The sequence below is a fragment of the Pleurodeles waltl genome, chromosome 6 (genome assembly GCF_031143425.1).
Source record: "Pleurodeles waltl isolate 20211129_DDA chromosome 6, aPleWal1.hap1.20221129, whole genome shotgun sequence".
Classification (NCBI taxonomy): domain Eukaryota; kingdom Metazoa; phylum Chordata; class Amphibia; order Caudata; family Salamandridae; genus Pleurodeles; species Pleurodeles waltl.
The window spans coordinates 997,059,875-997,076,934 of record NC_090445.1 but is presented as its reverse complement, the minus strand read 5'-3'; the positions used below and the strand labels follow the sequence as shown (position 1 = coordinate 997,076,934).

General features: G+C 45.7%; 1 protein-coding gene across 1 annotated transcript in view; it reads left to right on the top strand.

Annotated features, from left to right (window-relative positions):
* ASAH2 (N-acylsphingosine amidohydrolase 2) overlaps positions 1-17,060 on the top strand; it is a 302,407-nt gene that overhangs the window by 197,745 nt on the left and 87,602 nt on the right. Inside the window, exon 15 of the mRNA XM_069242459.1 lies at positions 7,034-7,128. Within this exon, the coding sequence (XP_069098560.1) occupies positions 7,034-7,128 (95 nt within the window). The remainder of the gene's footprint in view (positions 1-7,033; positions 7,129-17,060) is intronic.

Sequence of the window (17,060 nt, the reverse complement as noted above, 5' to 3'; positions counted from 1 at the left end):
GACATCTACAAATTCTCAGACAAAGTCTGGGTAGCCAAGGGTTCTATTGAGGAACTGCAGGGTGAGGTGAAGGTGCAGAAGAAACAGTTTGCCACTATCATGTCTAAGCCCAGTTCCATGGAGGCTTGTTTGGAGGACACAGAGGGGCGATTGCGCCACAATAATGTGCTCTTACTGGGGTTCCCGGAGCAGGCAGAAGGAAATACCATGGAACACTTAATTGAAATCTGAATCTGGACCCATCTTGACCCATGTGGTGTTGTCTGCAGTGTTCACCATGGAGAGGGTTCATAGGGCAATGGTCATGCTGCCTCGCCCTGGGGCATAGGCTTGGGCCATCATTGCCCACATATTGAATGACAAAGATAGAGACGCTGTACTGCGAGTGGCTAGAGGCACTGCTGCTGCCAGATTTGAGAAACATTGGATCCCCATCTACCCCGACTACACCAATAAAGTGCAGGGGGTCGTAAGACATTCTTGGAGGTAAAAGCTAAGCTTCACATGATGGGCCTCTGGTACATGCTACTGTATCTGGGTCAGGTTAAGGGTGTTGTTGGGGGGGGCAAATCTCATTTATTTGACAATCTGAGGATGTCTGTCGCTGGTTGGAGTTATGGGACAAAGTGCTAGTGTGGAGATCAGGGCCCTTGAGATCCAGGACTCTGGGATTCTTTGCTGTGAGGGACCCTCGTGAGGGAAGGTCTCAGGATCTCTGCCTAGTGACTCAACATCCTAAGGAAAGCAGTTCTGCCAAGGCTGAAATTAAGGGGGATGGAACTGTGGCCTTGGGCCATGGGAGCAACAATTAAACTTGTGGAAGATTCTTACGCAAGAAAGGTCAACTACACAGATTGACTCTGACAAATGAGGCTATATTGGTTAATCTGGAATAGATGTGTCATTCTGTTGTAATTCTTTATATGGTGTTTAGTTAAAAGTGGAGCATGCAATGGTTACTTTTTAAATGGAGTATATAATATGGATGTGTTCCGGCAAGAATTCTAATGGTTTGAAGGCACAGTCCTCTGTAGGAAGGGGCGGTATTGTATCTCCACCTTGGTTGTAGGCCTTGGGGGGGTTAGACTGTAGGTCCTAACAGCGACAAAGCTATTGGATATGTGGTATAGCATGTTGTTCATATACTGCACATCCAGGTTGGGGGCATTCTGTTAAGTTACTTGTTCTGTTATCCCAGTGTTGGGGAAAGAAAGTTGGTTATTATAACAGTGCTGAAGAGTAGGCCATGCATGCCTCTCCTGGTCATTTGGTCCTGTATGTGGAAAGTGAAATGGGGATGCGTGGGGAGCCTTTGTGAAAGCCTCTGTCACCAATATGGTTGATCAAGTAAACATGGTCACGTAGAATGTCCGGGGACCACATGGATATCAGGTCCACACATTCTTAAGGCCTCACAACGTCCAAATTGCTTGCCTCCAAGAAACTCAGAATAGGAGGGAGGAAACGCAGAACCTGATCAAAAGTGGAGGGGACAGTTGTATGCTGCCTCTTACTCATCCTACTCTAGGGGGGTGGCCTTCTGGGTGGCTCTCTGGGTCCCCATCAGGCTCACATGTGGCGAAGCGGATAAAGAGGGGCATTATGGTTCTCATGCAGGGTACTCTATAGGGCAGAGAGCTCATGATCTCTCAATTCATATGCCCCAACTCAAATGCCTCAATTCATATGCCCCAAATGTCATCTGCAATTCTTCGAGGGTGTTCGGGTCCTGCTGGGGTATAGTATGGAGGCTCCCAAAATTTGCACAAGGGATTTTAACTGCATCCTAGAAGGGAGGGAGGAACCGTCATCTTCCCAAAGACGGTACTAAACCGTTGATGGTGGGCTCGTTTAAAGGAGTGATGCAGAATCTCGGTCTGATAGACGACTGGTGTACATTACACGCTGAGGGGTGGAAATTCACCTGCCATTCCTAGATCCATAACACCTAGAGCATGTTGGAGGGACTCCTGGTGGAACAACTAGACAGCTTGTGGCTGACTGCAGTGAGACACTTGGGATAGTTTCTCTCAGATCATTCTCCCACACTCCTGGCTTTGGCTTTGGGGAACAGACTGGGTGGGTCCTAACGTATGCCCTCTGACCTCCTCATGGATGTCACTTGTAGGTGAAAACTGGCAACAGCTCTGAAGGCTTACCTCTCAACTAACTGGGGAATGATGAATACCAGAGTGGTTGAGTGGGAGGTGCTTAAAGCAGTAATTAGGGGAGAATGTATTAGGACAGTCTGTGGAGTCTGAAGATGACTAATAGCAGAACTTAAGGTGCAGGAAGGGAAGATAGCTGATCTCCAGCAAAGGTAGGGGTTTAGTGCAGAGGTGCACACACAGGTGCTAGGAGAGCACAAAGAGTGCCAGTCACTCTTGGGTACACTAGACAAAACCTTGCTCAAATCCTACAGTCAATTATTGCATAAGGAGGGTGACAAATCCGGACGGCTCTTGGCTGGATCCTGCAGTGTGAGACTGAGATACTCCCCATCCTGCATATCAGGGACGTGTGAGGGCAGCTGTGGATTTGGCACGGGGACACCTTGACAGCCTTATTGGATCATTTGAAAGTGGCAGTCCTGAAAAGGCTCTGAGGAAGAAATGGATAGTTATCTGACTAGAATTAGGCTACCCAGTTACACTCAGACCTAGTATAGTAACTAGAGAAGGATCTCTACACAGATGCCAAGGCTTTGAATACCATCAATAGATCAAATGCCCTGGGTGGGGATTGGTTCCCGGTAGAAATTTATAAGGCTAGTCTCAAGGAAAAGTCTTTATTGAGGTAAAGTGAAAAGGACTCCTCCCACCAACCATGCGATAGGGGATAATCTGACTGATGTTGAAGCCTGGTGGAGACCCGGAGGACCCTTCCTCCTACAGACCCCTCACTATGCTCAACACTGGTGTTAAAGTGCTTTGCAAAATACTAACGACCAGACTGCAGATGGTGATTCAGGAACAGGTACAAGAGGACAATGCAGCTTTATGCAGGCTCTCAGTACCACTCAATCTCTGTAAATTAACTCATGTGTTGCACCATGCCTTGGACAGTAAATTGCAGGTTGTTTTGGTCTCCCTTGACCTGGAAAAATAATTTGACACAGTAAAATAGGGATACCTAATGGCAGTATTGCCTGGCATAGTATTTAGTCCCAATTACTGTGCCTGGATCCTGTTCCTATATCCTCAACCCAGCATGCATATTAGGGTGGGGAGCGAGCGCTCTGAATCGTGGACAGTGGGCAGGGGTACACATCAGGAGTGCCCCCTTTGCCCCCTGGGGAATTAAGTTGGGAGATACCACACATGTGGTTTCATTGTATGCAGACGATGCATTATTATATGTACATTCCGCAGGCAAGTCGGTTCCGCTCATGTTGAACTTGATGAGTAGCTTTAGTGAGGTTTCTGGCCTTAAGGTTAACCCCCGCAAGTCGCTATTGTTCTCTCTGGGTGCCCTGATTGGATGGCAATCTCATCATTTGCCAAATGTGAGTCTCCGCTGGGAGCTGGATTGTTCCGGTACCTGGCGATCTGGGTCACGCATACGGAGGCTCAACACCAGAGGAGTAATGCGGATAGGGTCCTGGCAGGACTCGAACATTTCATCAAATTCTGGACTAGGCTTCCCCTCTCTGCAATAGCTAGGGCTGCCATAGCAAAACTTGTATTTCTGCCACACTGTCTGTACCTGATCCAGAATTCTCTATTCTCACTCGGAGATCAGCTCTTTTGGACAGACTTTTAATTTCTCTTTTATGGGTAGGCAAGCACAGCAGGCGGCATTGGTAGTAGTCAAGAGGGATTTGGAGGAGGGTGAACTTGCGGGCCCAGACTTACAATTGTATTACTTTGCAGCATATCTGCAGAATGCAGCTAGTGGTTAATGCACTCCAATAACTGGGAGAAACAACTGCTGTGGACTCTGACGGGAGGAGACAGCTTGCCCCTGTTGCTGATCCGTGGGCGCAGATCATACCAGCCGGTCCCATATGTGACCAAACTCACTGCACAGATTTGGGAAAAAGTGATTCAGAAAGTCCTGCGTAGAGTTCCCTAAGGGATCTAACTCCTTTTAGGGGCATAGAAGATATGTCATTGGAACAGTGGAGGGCAGGAGGCCGTCAGCTCACATGAGATATCTACCCAGGGAAGACCTTTATCACCTTGCAGGAGACCCAGGACACGTTTGGGATAGGACATAGATGTTTTGGATAGGACCCACCCACTTCTTGCACTATGCCATGCTGGAGACTGTTGCAAGGGAACTCTGAAGTGGGTTTCTGGTGGCGTCTGCGTCTCCAGGGTCCTAGATGGTCTCATTGGTTGGGGGGATGAGTTATAAGGACTACTGGGAACAAGTGGTGTCAAGCATTGACGAAGTTGTTGGGATACAGATCCCCTTAACAACGCTGCCTTGCGTATTGGGAGTGTTGGTTCAGCCTAAAGGCGGAAAGATCCCCTACAAACTTCTGCAGCTGGCCCTCCTTTTGGCAAAACACTGGGTGGCAATTGGCTGGTTGGGTACTACGGCACCCTTGATGGACCATTGGTCGAGGGACCTGCTGTAGTGGGGGGGGGAGGGCTGCAGAGGAGCAACATATGAGACTTGCACGTACTGACGAAAGAGCAGCTGATGAGATACTACAATGGGCACAGTTGTTGGACTAATTCTCAGTGGACACGGACTAGAACTCTGAAAGCTTATCCAAAGGAGAGCGATGAGGGTAGACTAGAGGATTATTCTTGTTTATTTTCTGATGACCAAGTGTGGTATAATTGTATTCCTCTAAGAAGGTTGGGGTCGTTGCTTTGGTTCATCTGACAATAACGCATTGATCATGTCTGTATAATATTCCATTTCTTTCATTAGGAGATGAGTGTATGCAGAGCGAAATGATGACCTGCTTCCATATGTACCTGTGGTAACATTATGCTTAGGACTGTAATTTGGAACTGTACGGTTTTTCATTAACTGAAATCAATAAAATACAGTCTAAAAAAAGTATAGTACTTGTGGAACATGCAGTCTGCTGGCTTAGCTAAAGTCCATGCCAATTAAAGATGGCGGCTCCTTCATTTGACGATGCATATGATGCACAGACTGTAAGACTAATATGAAGCTGTCCCAAGTAATAATGGTGTTTCAGTTCCTTGACAATCCGTACGTAGCATTGCGTGCATGTATTCCGGTGATGCAAAACAATATTACCTCTTTGTCCCCTTCCCGGTTCTTCTCTTTATGAAATGAGGCATTCATGCCTCCATATACACTTTTCTAAGCCCAAAAATATACTTAACAGAAACCTCACCGCTCCCTTCTGGTACATATAGTTTTGACTTACCTGGAAACAGCCATTAATATACCACGCTTCATAATCACTTGAATTAAGTGCCTGAGGCGGGAGGGAGAGATGTAATGATCACAGGGAAGTCTGGACTCAGAGTAATGACGTTCCCGGCAAGTAATCTATGTATAATCTGTAATAACTGAAGGCAGTGCATGCAGCTGTAGAATGTCGGGGAAGGAACACTGCCAACGATTTGAAAATTAACAGTAAGGTACCTTGAGGTTTATTTATTTAAGCACATGGACCTCAGTTTACCGAAATGCCAGGGTAGCGGAAGTGACATCACACGCCCTTTGACCTCCACTTATAATCACACTCATACTTACACATATACACAAATTCACACTTAGATACACTCTCTCACACATAATCACACTCACCCACAAGCAAGCACAGGACAAATATTTAAAAGCATTTTTTACTTTCCTCAGTTCCCATGGAAGCGTATATTCCAGCTAACTGTACTCCATTTTTATTACACTAATAGTGAATAATATATTATTACTCACTATTAGTGTCATAAAAATTGATAGAAAACAAAGAGAGTGGAGCCCGTCCATAAGGAAAAACTGCCACTGGAACTCTGGCACTAAATTTGCCACCTCTGAGGCCAGGGGAAGCAAAGGCAGTGCCGGGGGTAGCAAAGGGCGAAACCCTAAATGACGCGCATGCTTAAACAGCATAAATATTTCCATATTCCATATTCGAAAATGATCATCAGCATTGTGAAAGCTGATGTATTCGTGGAAATTATTATCACCAACGATCTCAAAGCACTGCGACGAACACCATTTCCGCAAATGAATTCCTCAGTGTAATGCGATGGATGTCTCACGTGCCAGAGTTGTAGCTCTCGCCAGTTCTGTAGAGGATACCCTCACAAAAGTGGGTTTGGAGAAAAGCAGAACACTATCCCGTGTTGTCATCCTCAAACGTGAAACATTTTTCAAAGCAGCCCAAGTTACTATGTGATGTTTGTAAGCTCCTTGTATTTAAGTATTATCACACCTTCACAGAACAGGTCCAAGGTTGCATTAGTAATTAAGTATGCACGACATACTCTTTAGTTTGAGTTTCTGATAATCCAAGACTATAGATCCACCAGCTTCCGTGTCATTTTCAGGTAAACTGACACGATGACGCAATTACATGCGCCGATATTACTTTGTTTAGCACTATTGTAAAAACAAACCTAATTAGAATTGTACGCAGGTTCCTCCACTGGGCGTGGTTAGCTATTGTAGTGTTGAGACTCACTTTGTATAACGGAAGGTCAATGCAGGCAGTAGCTCGCAGAAGTGATGCAGGTGCAGAGCAGAGACCCGACCGCTCTGACGATGCCTGCAGCCACTCTGAATCTGGACGCCACGCAAACACGTGCGTTAAATATAGATGATATCCCGTTGTGCTTTCTCATTAATCAACCAACTGTCTAGTTTCCAGCTGAGGTTCAATTGGATAATCATTAAAGGAATCTACTTTTGCACCTGCTGATATTATTCTTTGTTAAGCTTTAATCTGCTCACCCCACGGGCACTTTCTTCTATAACCTGCTCCCAGAAATGCTTTCCCAGAGCCTTGGTAGTGCTGGCAGCTGACAAGTGTTTGTCAGAAACACTTGGCAGCATAGAGGTGAATGATAACACTCTTGTATGGACTTTCTCCTAGATGATGAAGCCCTTCCCATGGCACCCCACAATAATTGACATTCAAATCATTACCATTGGATCCTTGGCAATCCTGGCTGCCCCTGGAGAGTTCACGTATGTACTTATCTGTTACATTGTATTCTATGTTTAATAGTACTTACGTAATAAAGTATATTTCTTTAGTTTCAACCTAAAGGTATTATTTTAGACACATATTTCCAGTACTTTATTTTCGTGTACAGGTTTATCTTTAATGTGTGTGTGAAAGAATGTGAACTGATTCACAAAAAAGGAGGGCGCAGTTTCATAGTATGGGCTCCACGGACTCGAATTCATTCAAGGAAATGCTCCCTACCCCAGTTATTGGAAAACACAGCTCTGCCCGGGTGCAATGGGCTGCTCACACTCCTAAGTCCCAGAGCCACTGCACCTTCTGCGCTAATGATAGCTACCTCCCTTGGTGGCCATCTACAGAGATGTAGTCGCACATGTATACCATGCATACAATTGTGTCGTTTTTCTAAATTCATCCAATTACGACAGTCCTGGTTTTTCTTGCTTTCCTTTGTGTGGTAATTGTCTACAGTGGAGAAGAACCTTAGGCGTTGTCAAGGGGTTACTCTTAGATTTCAGTTCTTTCTTATGGATACATTTTCATTGTGAAGACTTCCATTAACCCCTTCACAATGGTGGTGCTGTCCGAACTTTCACAGACTCGCTGCACCCCTTACTCTTGGGAGACTCAATGACTAATTTAGAAGTGTAGACGAGTATTGGTTTGGAATAGCATATAACCAGCAAGATGGTTTAGTGTGTTTATGCTCACTGTAGATATCTAGGGACAGATGTACGACCCGGAGTTTTTTGCAAATTGCATGTGACTCATTTGCAAGTCAGAAAAACATAGGTACAACAGTGTACTTCAAACTGTTTTCAATCCCCAATGGGGTCGCAAATTACTGACCTCATTAATATTCATGAGGTAGGTCGCAATTTGCGACCCCATTACGAATGGCTGCACTCCCAGGGATGGTGGCCTGCTGGGCTCAGTAGACCACCATGTCTGTGACTGCTTTTAAATAAAGATGTTTTTTTATTCACAAAGGGGTAGGGGTTCCCCGGGGACCCCTTCCCTTTTGCAAATGTGTTAGCACAAACTTGAAATTGGTGCTAACTGCGATTGGTTTGTGACCGCATTCACAGTCACAAAACAATCATATATTACACTGCGACTCGCTATTAGGAAGGGAACCCCCTTCCTAATTGCGACTCGCAAACATATGTTGCGATTCGGTAAATAGATTACTGAATCGCAAAATAAGGTCTGTACAAACCAAAATGCTTTTTTCTTATCACAAATGGCAGTTTTAGACAAGAAAAAAGCTATGTACATGTGGCTCCTAGTGTGATCTACAGGTCATACATCCACAAACCTTTGCATCAATTATAAGAAGGACAATTACAAAATACGGTGAATTGTGAATATTTATGAGAAAAGAACCATAAGTACATTTAGCAATGACTCATTTATTTACTGGTAGTCTTCATTATCTGTTTTCACCTGATTCCTTACACTGTTGACGGGAGTGGTGAGGTGTGATACATCTCTATGTATTAATAATTTTACATGCATTACAGGCCTGATTGTATTTCCACATAGTCACTTTGCATTACATATATTAGAGTGTGTGATGCAAGTGAAGGCCGTAGAAAATAGGCATGGCCGTATAAATAGACAGTCTCATTTTCTAAAACTCATATTGACAAGCCACACATGGGAACTTTCCATTCGCTCTTGCTCTTCTCATAAGTATGGAAGCTGAAATGTGAATAAAATGAGAGGTGAGTTTGCAAATTCTGTCTTTTAAAAAGAAGGAAAAATATTTGTAAACTTGAATGTACTACAATGCTTGAACAAAAAGGGCTGATCACTATCCTCAGTAAAAGTACACGAGCTGAACGTCTCCAAAAAGCTTGCAGTTTTCTTTAGATCCTCAAGAAATCTACAGAGTATGACCCCATTGATTTGAGGGTAGCATGACAGAGTGAGAAAATGTTCATCATAGAAAGGACATTACACCACCCACGTTATTTAAGACAATGTATTGTCTTTTTTTCCCTCTCTTACTCAGCTAGGAAAAACCTGCTGGTGAGGGACAGAAAAAAACTCAATAATGACATAATGACTCATGTTCCCATTAAGAAAACTCCTGGCATGTGGGGTCATTAGTTTTTTGTTTTTCAGAAACAAACTCCTGCTTTGGTAGTTTGTTTGTAAAAACAAAAACTCTGGAAAAGTTTAGTTAAATGCCTTGATGGCAACCCAGCAAACATTTTGGGGCATTTTTACACTATGTTTCCGCCAAACTTGCGCAATTTTTTAAAATGCAAATTCGACGTAAACTTAACTCCATATTTTTATAATATGACGCTAGACAGGTTTAGTGTCAAAATATTGGAGTTACCACCATTTTCTGGATGTGTGCACCTACTTTGCGTCAATGAGATGCAAGGTAGGCATTCCCATCTAAAAATGGTGCTAACCCCATAGCCCCATATTTATCCCCCCTGCTAAAATGACGCACGGGTGAGAGGAGGGGCTAAATAATGGTGCAAAGCTTGCTTTGCACCAATATTTAACGCCTGGGTCAGACCAGGTGTTAGGGGACCTGTGGACCCATTTCCATGGTGAAACACCATGGAATGGGCCAACAGGTGCCCACCCCAAGCCCCAGGAACACCCCCACCCACACCAGAGGGACACCAGAGGATGGGGGACCCCATCCCAGGTAAGTAGGGCAAGTAAAGGTAAGTATTTACAAAAAGTGTTTTAAGTGCCAGTGGGGGCCCTGACATAGGCCCCCCTGCAAGGCGCTGGGTGCAATGGCCATGCCCAGGCGACCCTGGACCCCTGTGCTGGCCATTGGGGTGGTGGGCATGGCTCTTGTCTTTTATTAGACAGGAGTCATGTGGTATGGATGGTTTTGTGTAAGGAAATTACGCTAGGCTGGTTAACGGCATTTTTTTGCCTCTAACCAGCCTAGCGTAATTTTTTGAGGCAAAACCCCTTCGCCCATTCCGCCACCCCTACCCCCACCCGGCTAGTGTAATTTTTTCTGTCTCTAGCCCAACCTGAGCACCGGCTTGCGGCATTCCGTAAATTTGGCATCTGGCTGGTGCTTTGGAATGACACAAGCCGGCACTATACTTTTTGCCCCATATCTGCGTTTGCGCAATTTTGCGGCAAAAAGTATAAATATGGGCCTTTGTTCATTGAAAGCAACCATCACACCGGTGGTTACTTTAATTGTACAGAGATCACTGGTTGGTCATGGACATCTCTAAATTTGTCAGGGCGGAGGAGGTAATGTCATTCACCAACATGACAGACAGAGGACTGTTCATGAAGCCTTAAATCAGGCCATACGTTTTTTTTTAAACATAACTCCCTTTCAGTGATCGTAACCCCTCCTCCAAACATGTAGCCATAAGATGTAACTCTACCTCCATCAAGTCTTGTAGGTATTAAGCCAACCACACCTGTCAAATGACAATACAAACCTGTGGGAGGGAAGGGTAAATAAGAAATGGTCGTGAAAGATTGCCACAGGAGTAATGAAGATTATCAGTATGTAATCAGGTCACTAATTCCTGAGGCCAGTCTTTGCCCCCTTCCTTACTCTGTAAGAATGTACCAAACTAGTGCTGTTGGCAGACACTCAGAAGCTGTTATAACATGTTATTGTGAAAACATATTTATGAAAGTTTAATGCAAAAGTATAACAAAAAATAGAAATAAAGGTTAACTCAAGGATATAGAGGACAAAACATTGGAGCCAAAATCTATAGCTTATAACTACAAGTAAGAAGCTCCACATCCTCAGAAGCTTGGGCTGTCAGACATGTTCCATCTATTCAGAAAAGGGGGAGAATGTTAGAGACCTTTCTAGAAGAACAAAAAAGGATAAAGAAAGAATCATAACAGCAACGCTCTGCAGAACTAGCAAGTAAATAGCGGTATCTCTGTTGAGATATAGAATGTGAAGAGCATGCTTGAGGATTATGTTCCTCTTCCGAAAACTGGATTAGGAAATAAAGAAGGAAGAAAATCTTGTGTTCTACATTTTGCTTAGATGCATGTTTAGGGATGAAATAATTCAATCAATCAGTTTTTATAAAGCGCAACTACTCACCTGTGACGGTCTCAAGGCACTGGTGGTGGGCCTGGGCCTCATTTGAAGAGCCATGTTTTGGCTTCTTCCTGAAGATGGTGAATGATGGGCTTTGTCTGAGGTGCGTGGGCAGGTTGTTCCAGCTCTTAGCTGTGATGTATGCATAAGATCTTCCTCCTGCGGTGGTTTTCCGGATGCGTGGGATGGTAGCTAGCACCTGCTGGGCAGAGTGGAGGGGTCTGACGGGGTTATGGAAAGAGACGCGATGGTTCAGGTAGGACGGTCTGATGTTGTGAATGGCATTGTAGGTGTGGGTGAGTAGTTTGAAGTTGATTCACTTCTCCACTGGGAGCCAATAAAGGGTCCTCAGGTTCTGGGAGATGTGTTCCTGGCAGGGTAGGTTCAGGACGAGTCTGGCAGCAGCGTTTTGGATGAGTTGTAGTTTCCTGATGTTCTTTGTTGTGGGGTCGACAAAGAGTGCGTAGCTGTAGTCAAGCTTGCTTGTAAGTATGGCATGGGTGGTTATCTTGCGGCAGTCGACCAGGATCCATTTGAAGATTTTGCAGAGTTGGCGCAGGGTGTGCCAGCAGGAAGAGGTGACTGTGTTTTTGATAGGGAAGTGTCAAGGATGATTCCTAGGTTGCGGGCGCGGTCAGTTAGAGTAGGGGGTGTGCTGAGTGATGTGGGCCACCAGGAGTCATCCCGGGCTGAAGTGGAGTTTCCGAAGATGAAGTGCTCAGTCCTGTCTGAGTTGAGCTTGAGGCAGCTCTCCCTCATCCTAAGTTCCTCTTAGCTTTGTGCGGGTCTTCAGTGAGGAATATGATGAGTTGTGTGTCATCGGCGTATGACAGGATGTTCATTTCGTGATGTCCAACGATGGCTGCAACTAGGGCCATGTAGATGTTGAAGAGCTTTGGGCTCAGGGAAGATCCCTGAGGGACTCCGCAGCTGACTCCTGTTGGTTTGGATATGAAGGGTTGGAGCCTTACTCTCTTTGTTCGATGAGGAAGGAGTGGATATATTGCAATGCTCTTCCATGGATTCCTACATCATGGAGTCTGGTGCATAAGGTGCTGTGGGAGACTGTGTTGAAGGCTGCTGAGAGGTAGAGGAGTATGAGTGCTGCGGTGTGGTCGTGGAGTGTGCTGATGTCATTGGTGGCTGCAAAAAGAGCTGTCTCTGTGCTGTGTTTGCTTCAGAAGCCGGACTGAGAGGTATCCAGAGAGTTGTTGTCCTCGAGCAATTGTCACAGCTGTGAGTTTATGGCTTTTTCGAGGACTTTGGCTGGGTAGGGTAGCAGCAAGATGGGCCGGAAATTCTTGAGCTCTGATGGGTTGGCTGTGAGTTTGTTCAGGAGGGAGCGGACTTCGGCATGTTTCCAATCTTCTGGAAAGGTGTCTGTTTTGATTGAGCAGTTCAGCGTCTTGCGGAGTTCAAGAGCGATGGATGCACTGGCTCTGTTGTAGAGGTGATGAGGACAGGGGTCTGTTGGCGCTCGGGAATAAATGCTGTTCATGATGATTTCAGTCTCCTCTGTGGTGAGAGTGGACCAGCTGTGGACGGTTTGGGTGGGTTCTGGGGGGCTGTGTCGGTCGTAGGTTCTGATGCTGGGTGGGTTCTTTGGGACAAAGCTGTCATAGATTTTCTTAATCTTGCGGTGGAAGAAGGTGGCCAGTTTGTCGCAGAGGTCTTGCGATGGGGGATGCTGGTGGCTTCGGAGGGAGGGCCCTGGGCGCGCAAGCGCCACAGCCATGCTGCAGCCACTATTAAGAAGGGGAGGGAGACAGGGGTTCTGGTCAGCTGGGAGGCGGGAGGGTGGGAAAAGTGCTTTGCGGTGGGGCTCCAGGGGCAGCAGAGGCATGGGAGGGAAAGGGGACCCGAGGACAGAACAAAAAGAGAAAGAGACAGAAAAAAAGGATAAACAAAGAAAAAACAGAGGTAAAGGCAGAGGTATAAAAGGCAGGAGTAAGGAGACACAGAGAGACAGAAGATCTTTACTTGTAGAGGTCCGCGAGGCCACCAGGTATGAGGTGCAGGCAGGAGCCTGTGGTGGAGGAGGACCTTGAAATGAGAGTCAGGCAGGCTCTCAGTTCATTCCCAAATGCAGAGGCAGCAGCAGGAGGAGCTGGGGAGGGCAACAGACTCTGACCAGGAGGTCAGTGGAGCCCTTCCCTGAGAAATGCCCTTTTGGTAAAGATGTGGGAATAAGGAGAAGCACAAAGTAATGAGCCAAGCTCTCCCCCTACCTTTTAGTCAAAGTAATTGCTGTGAGAAATAGATCTTTAAGACACAAAAAACCTTAACAGGAATGTCCTGTTTGGGTTGAAGAATGAAGATGTAGAACACCTAGCATAAAAGGAACAACTCACAGCAACACTGAAGATCTGACATCAGGGCCATTAGTCAGAGTCTTTGGAGAGTTGAAAAGCAAGAGGAAGAGCAGTCCAAGGAGATGGGACCAGTAGTAGAACATACACCTTCTCCAGTGACATCTTGTGTTGAGAGGAAACCAGAACATCCACAACCAGGAAGAGAACACACTCCTTATCCAGTGCCATCTGGTGAAGGAGAGGAAAGCTGTTCACCCAATTGCAAAAAAGTGACCACCTCCATCCAAGCCTAATCCTGATGTACACTATGAAAAAGAGGGACGTGGCAGTGCATACTAACGACTGCCTAACTCTATGTTTGTGGGTCACAAAAATTAGAGCGGTACTCTGGGAGCTTGCTGAGAATTAAGTAAGTCCAGAGAAGGAGAGTCAAAACTTTTGCATTGACAAGAGACAGGAAAGTCAAGCTATGAAGGAAAGTGATGGCTGAGGGAATCTTGTCAACAGTTATTCAGATATCTAATAATATGAACTGTTGTTAGTGACATGACATGACACTCTTCCCAGTGTCTCATTCTGATGGTAAGATGGCTGAGACCTTCATACCAGCTGCTATTCAGATGGATATGAAAATCCTTGGTGTCAAATTGAAAAGGGAGAGGAAAAGGTCATATTGAAAAAGGAAAAAAGGAGTGCTCAAAGGCAATGAAACCAGTGGAATAACACACTCTTTCTCCACTAACATCTGGAATAAGAGAAGAATCCAGAACCTCATGCCAAAAGAAAGTGCTCAACACCACCACAACCCAAGCCCAGTACTGACACATCCTCAGCAGAAATCTCTGAAGGAGAGGGATAGAGGAAGAGAATACAGATAACTCCATGTCCAAAACAGGAGAGCTCATCCACCCTTCAAAAAGTGGGCCCAAAAAATGGAAGCTTTGCATTGTGTTTTGAAGCAAAATTCTCCAGTGCAGGAACACCAACCTCATGCATAACCAAGAGAAGACCTGGGGAGAAAAGGGAAAGTCTAGAGAAAAGGGAAAGTGAAAGCCAAAGGTGTCTGCTCTGCAGTTGTCCAGATCTCCAATGTGATCTGCAGAAAGTGACATGACATGATAAACTGCCCAGTGTTCTACACCGGTGACAAGATGGCTGAGGCATGAAGACTATTACTCAGATCGTTTAGGTAAGCTTTGATGGTCACATTGTTTGTTTGTGTTAGAATAGATGCTCCAAAAAGCTGAGGACAAAAATCCTATGGTAGATGGAAAATTGCTGCCAGTTCCCACCAGTTTGAGGAACATAGAATCTGTAGGCACTTTAGGCAAACTCTCCACTCCTGCAACAGAAACTTTCAGGTAATGTTCCTAATCTCTGAGAGGCTGGTTGTCAGGCAGACACCAGTCCTGGTTTACAGCAGCTGTTTATGTACTCTACACAGCACTTATTTCCTTGGTTAGGAAGAGCATGGGACTCAAACAAAGTGGATGGTTTTGATACAAATTATTAACACTTTTTCCAGACAAGGGATGTGGATCCATATTCTGAGATTTCAAAGACAGTCTGTTTTCTTTTTTTCAAATTGTATTCTCATGATGGTTTCTAGACATAACGTTTGTGCAAAGTGATGACTGTGGGTATCAAGTAATGGGGTTGACTCCAAGCAGGAGCATCCAAAACATGGGCACAATGAAGTGTGAGATCCATGAACCAGACAGTCATCTACCTTCATAAAGCAGTAATCAAGGACCAACAAAGGGGCTTAACCTGCCTAGAAAGATCCTTACCTTGAACATTGGAAACTGTAGTCCCACACTTCACCACTTAGAAATGGCAGTGCTTAGGCAGAACTAAACAACAGCTCTTTGCTAACAGTGTCCTCACTGGATTTCTAAATGTAGCTCCGTATCCACCCTTCCTCAGTTCAGTGTGTGGGTCTCCATCATCCAGCCACAGGAATTTAGGCAATACACTTTGATTGGAGGAAGCTGTCCTCGTTCTTCATCTTGTTGCTTATCAAATCAGGGATATCCAAAATGGATTGCTGTGGCTCCAGTACTCAGACTTCTGCAATTCTGCAACACACTAATACCTAACGTGTCCTACCCACTCGCAGCACATGCACATTTGACATATACATTGGGGGCCAGCACAAGGTTCTGGGTTTCACAACAGTTGAGCATTCCACGAGATGAGCTGGTAGGAGGAAGAGAAAAAGGTCTGATCACATTATAGATTCAAATGACATGGTACCCTGCCACCACTGCTTTATGCAATGCAACCCAAGGCATGGGCATTAGTGTAATGCTCACTATGAGGGCACACATATTGCTGGTCATCCAGGTTACAGAGTCTGGAATGCATATTACAAGGTATAGGCATAGGCCTCTGTGTACACACTATATTAGCATGACACCAGGACCAAAATAAAGTAAGGATATCATTGTCACATATAGGGCCTGATTCTAACTTTGGAGGACGGTGTTAAACCGTCCCAAAAGTGGCGGATATACCACCTACCGTATTACGAGTCCATTATATCCTATGGAACTCGTAATACGGTAGGTGGTATATCCGCCACTTTTGGGACGGTTTAACACCGTCCTCCAAAGTTAGAATCAGGCCCATAGTCTGCTACTCGGGCAAGGGTAAACATCTGTTTACCTTGCAGGAAAATTCCCATCCCAACACTTATAAAGAAAGTAGGGATTATAGAATGGATCTTTGTTTGATGATGTCAACTTGATCCAGTTTATGTTTTGCGACGTAGGTGGTCATTATGACTTTGGTGGTCCTGCACCGCCACGCCTTCGGTTGTGATCACACCACTGACAGCATGGCTGGGCAGGGCCACAAAATGATGACCGTGGCGGTGAACTGGCTGCATCACAGCCAGTTCACCGCCTGTATCCGCAGGGGGGTCTGACCGCCTGGCTGAAGGTTGACCACCTTCCACCCGGCGGTCCACCTAACACCACCCACTGTATTATGAGTATCTTTTCTGCCAGGGACTCCGTGGCGGCAGCCCCACCATGTAATCTCTGGCGGAAAGGGTACTGGCGCCAGGAATACTAATTCCTGTCTCCACAACAGGACTCCCCAAACCCCCCTCCATGTAGGAGGACCCCCTAATCCTATCAGAAGCCCTCCACCCTCCCAAGCAGCAAACACCTCCCCTCCTCCCCGTTCCACGTACTGACCCCTCCACCCCCAATCCATGCATGCACACACCACACTAACATACATACATGCACACATCCATGCTTACTCATTCACACACATGGCCACGACAGCACTCCCACCCCCACATACACGCATACTTACTCCCCCCACCCCCTGCATACACGCATTCACACAAGCACACGGACACTTGGACACACATGCACACAAGCACACACAACACTCCCATCCCCATCCATTCACACACACACACACACACACACACCCATTCACGCACACAACACTCAACACCCCCCTCCCCTGTCGAACAATCACCTTACCTGGTGATCGCAGTGGTTGTTCGGGAGGGAACGGGGTCCAT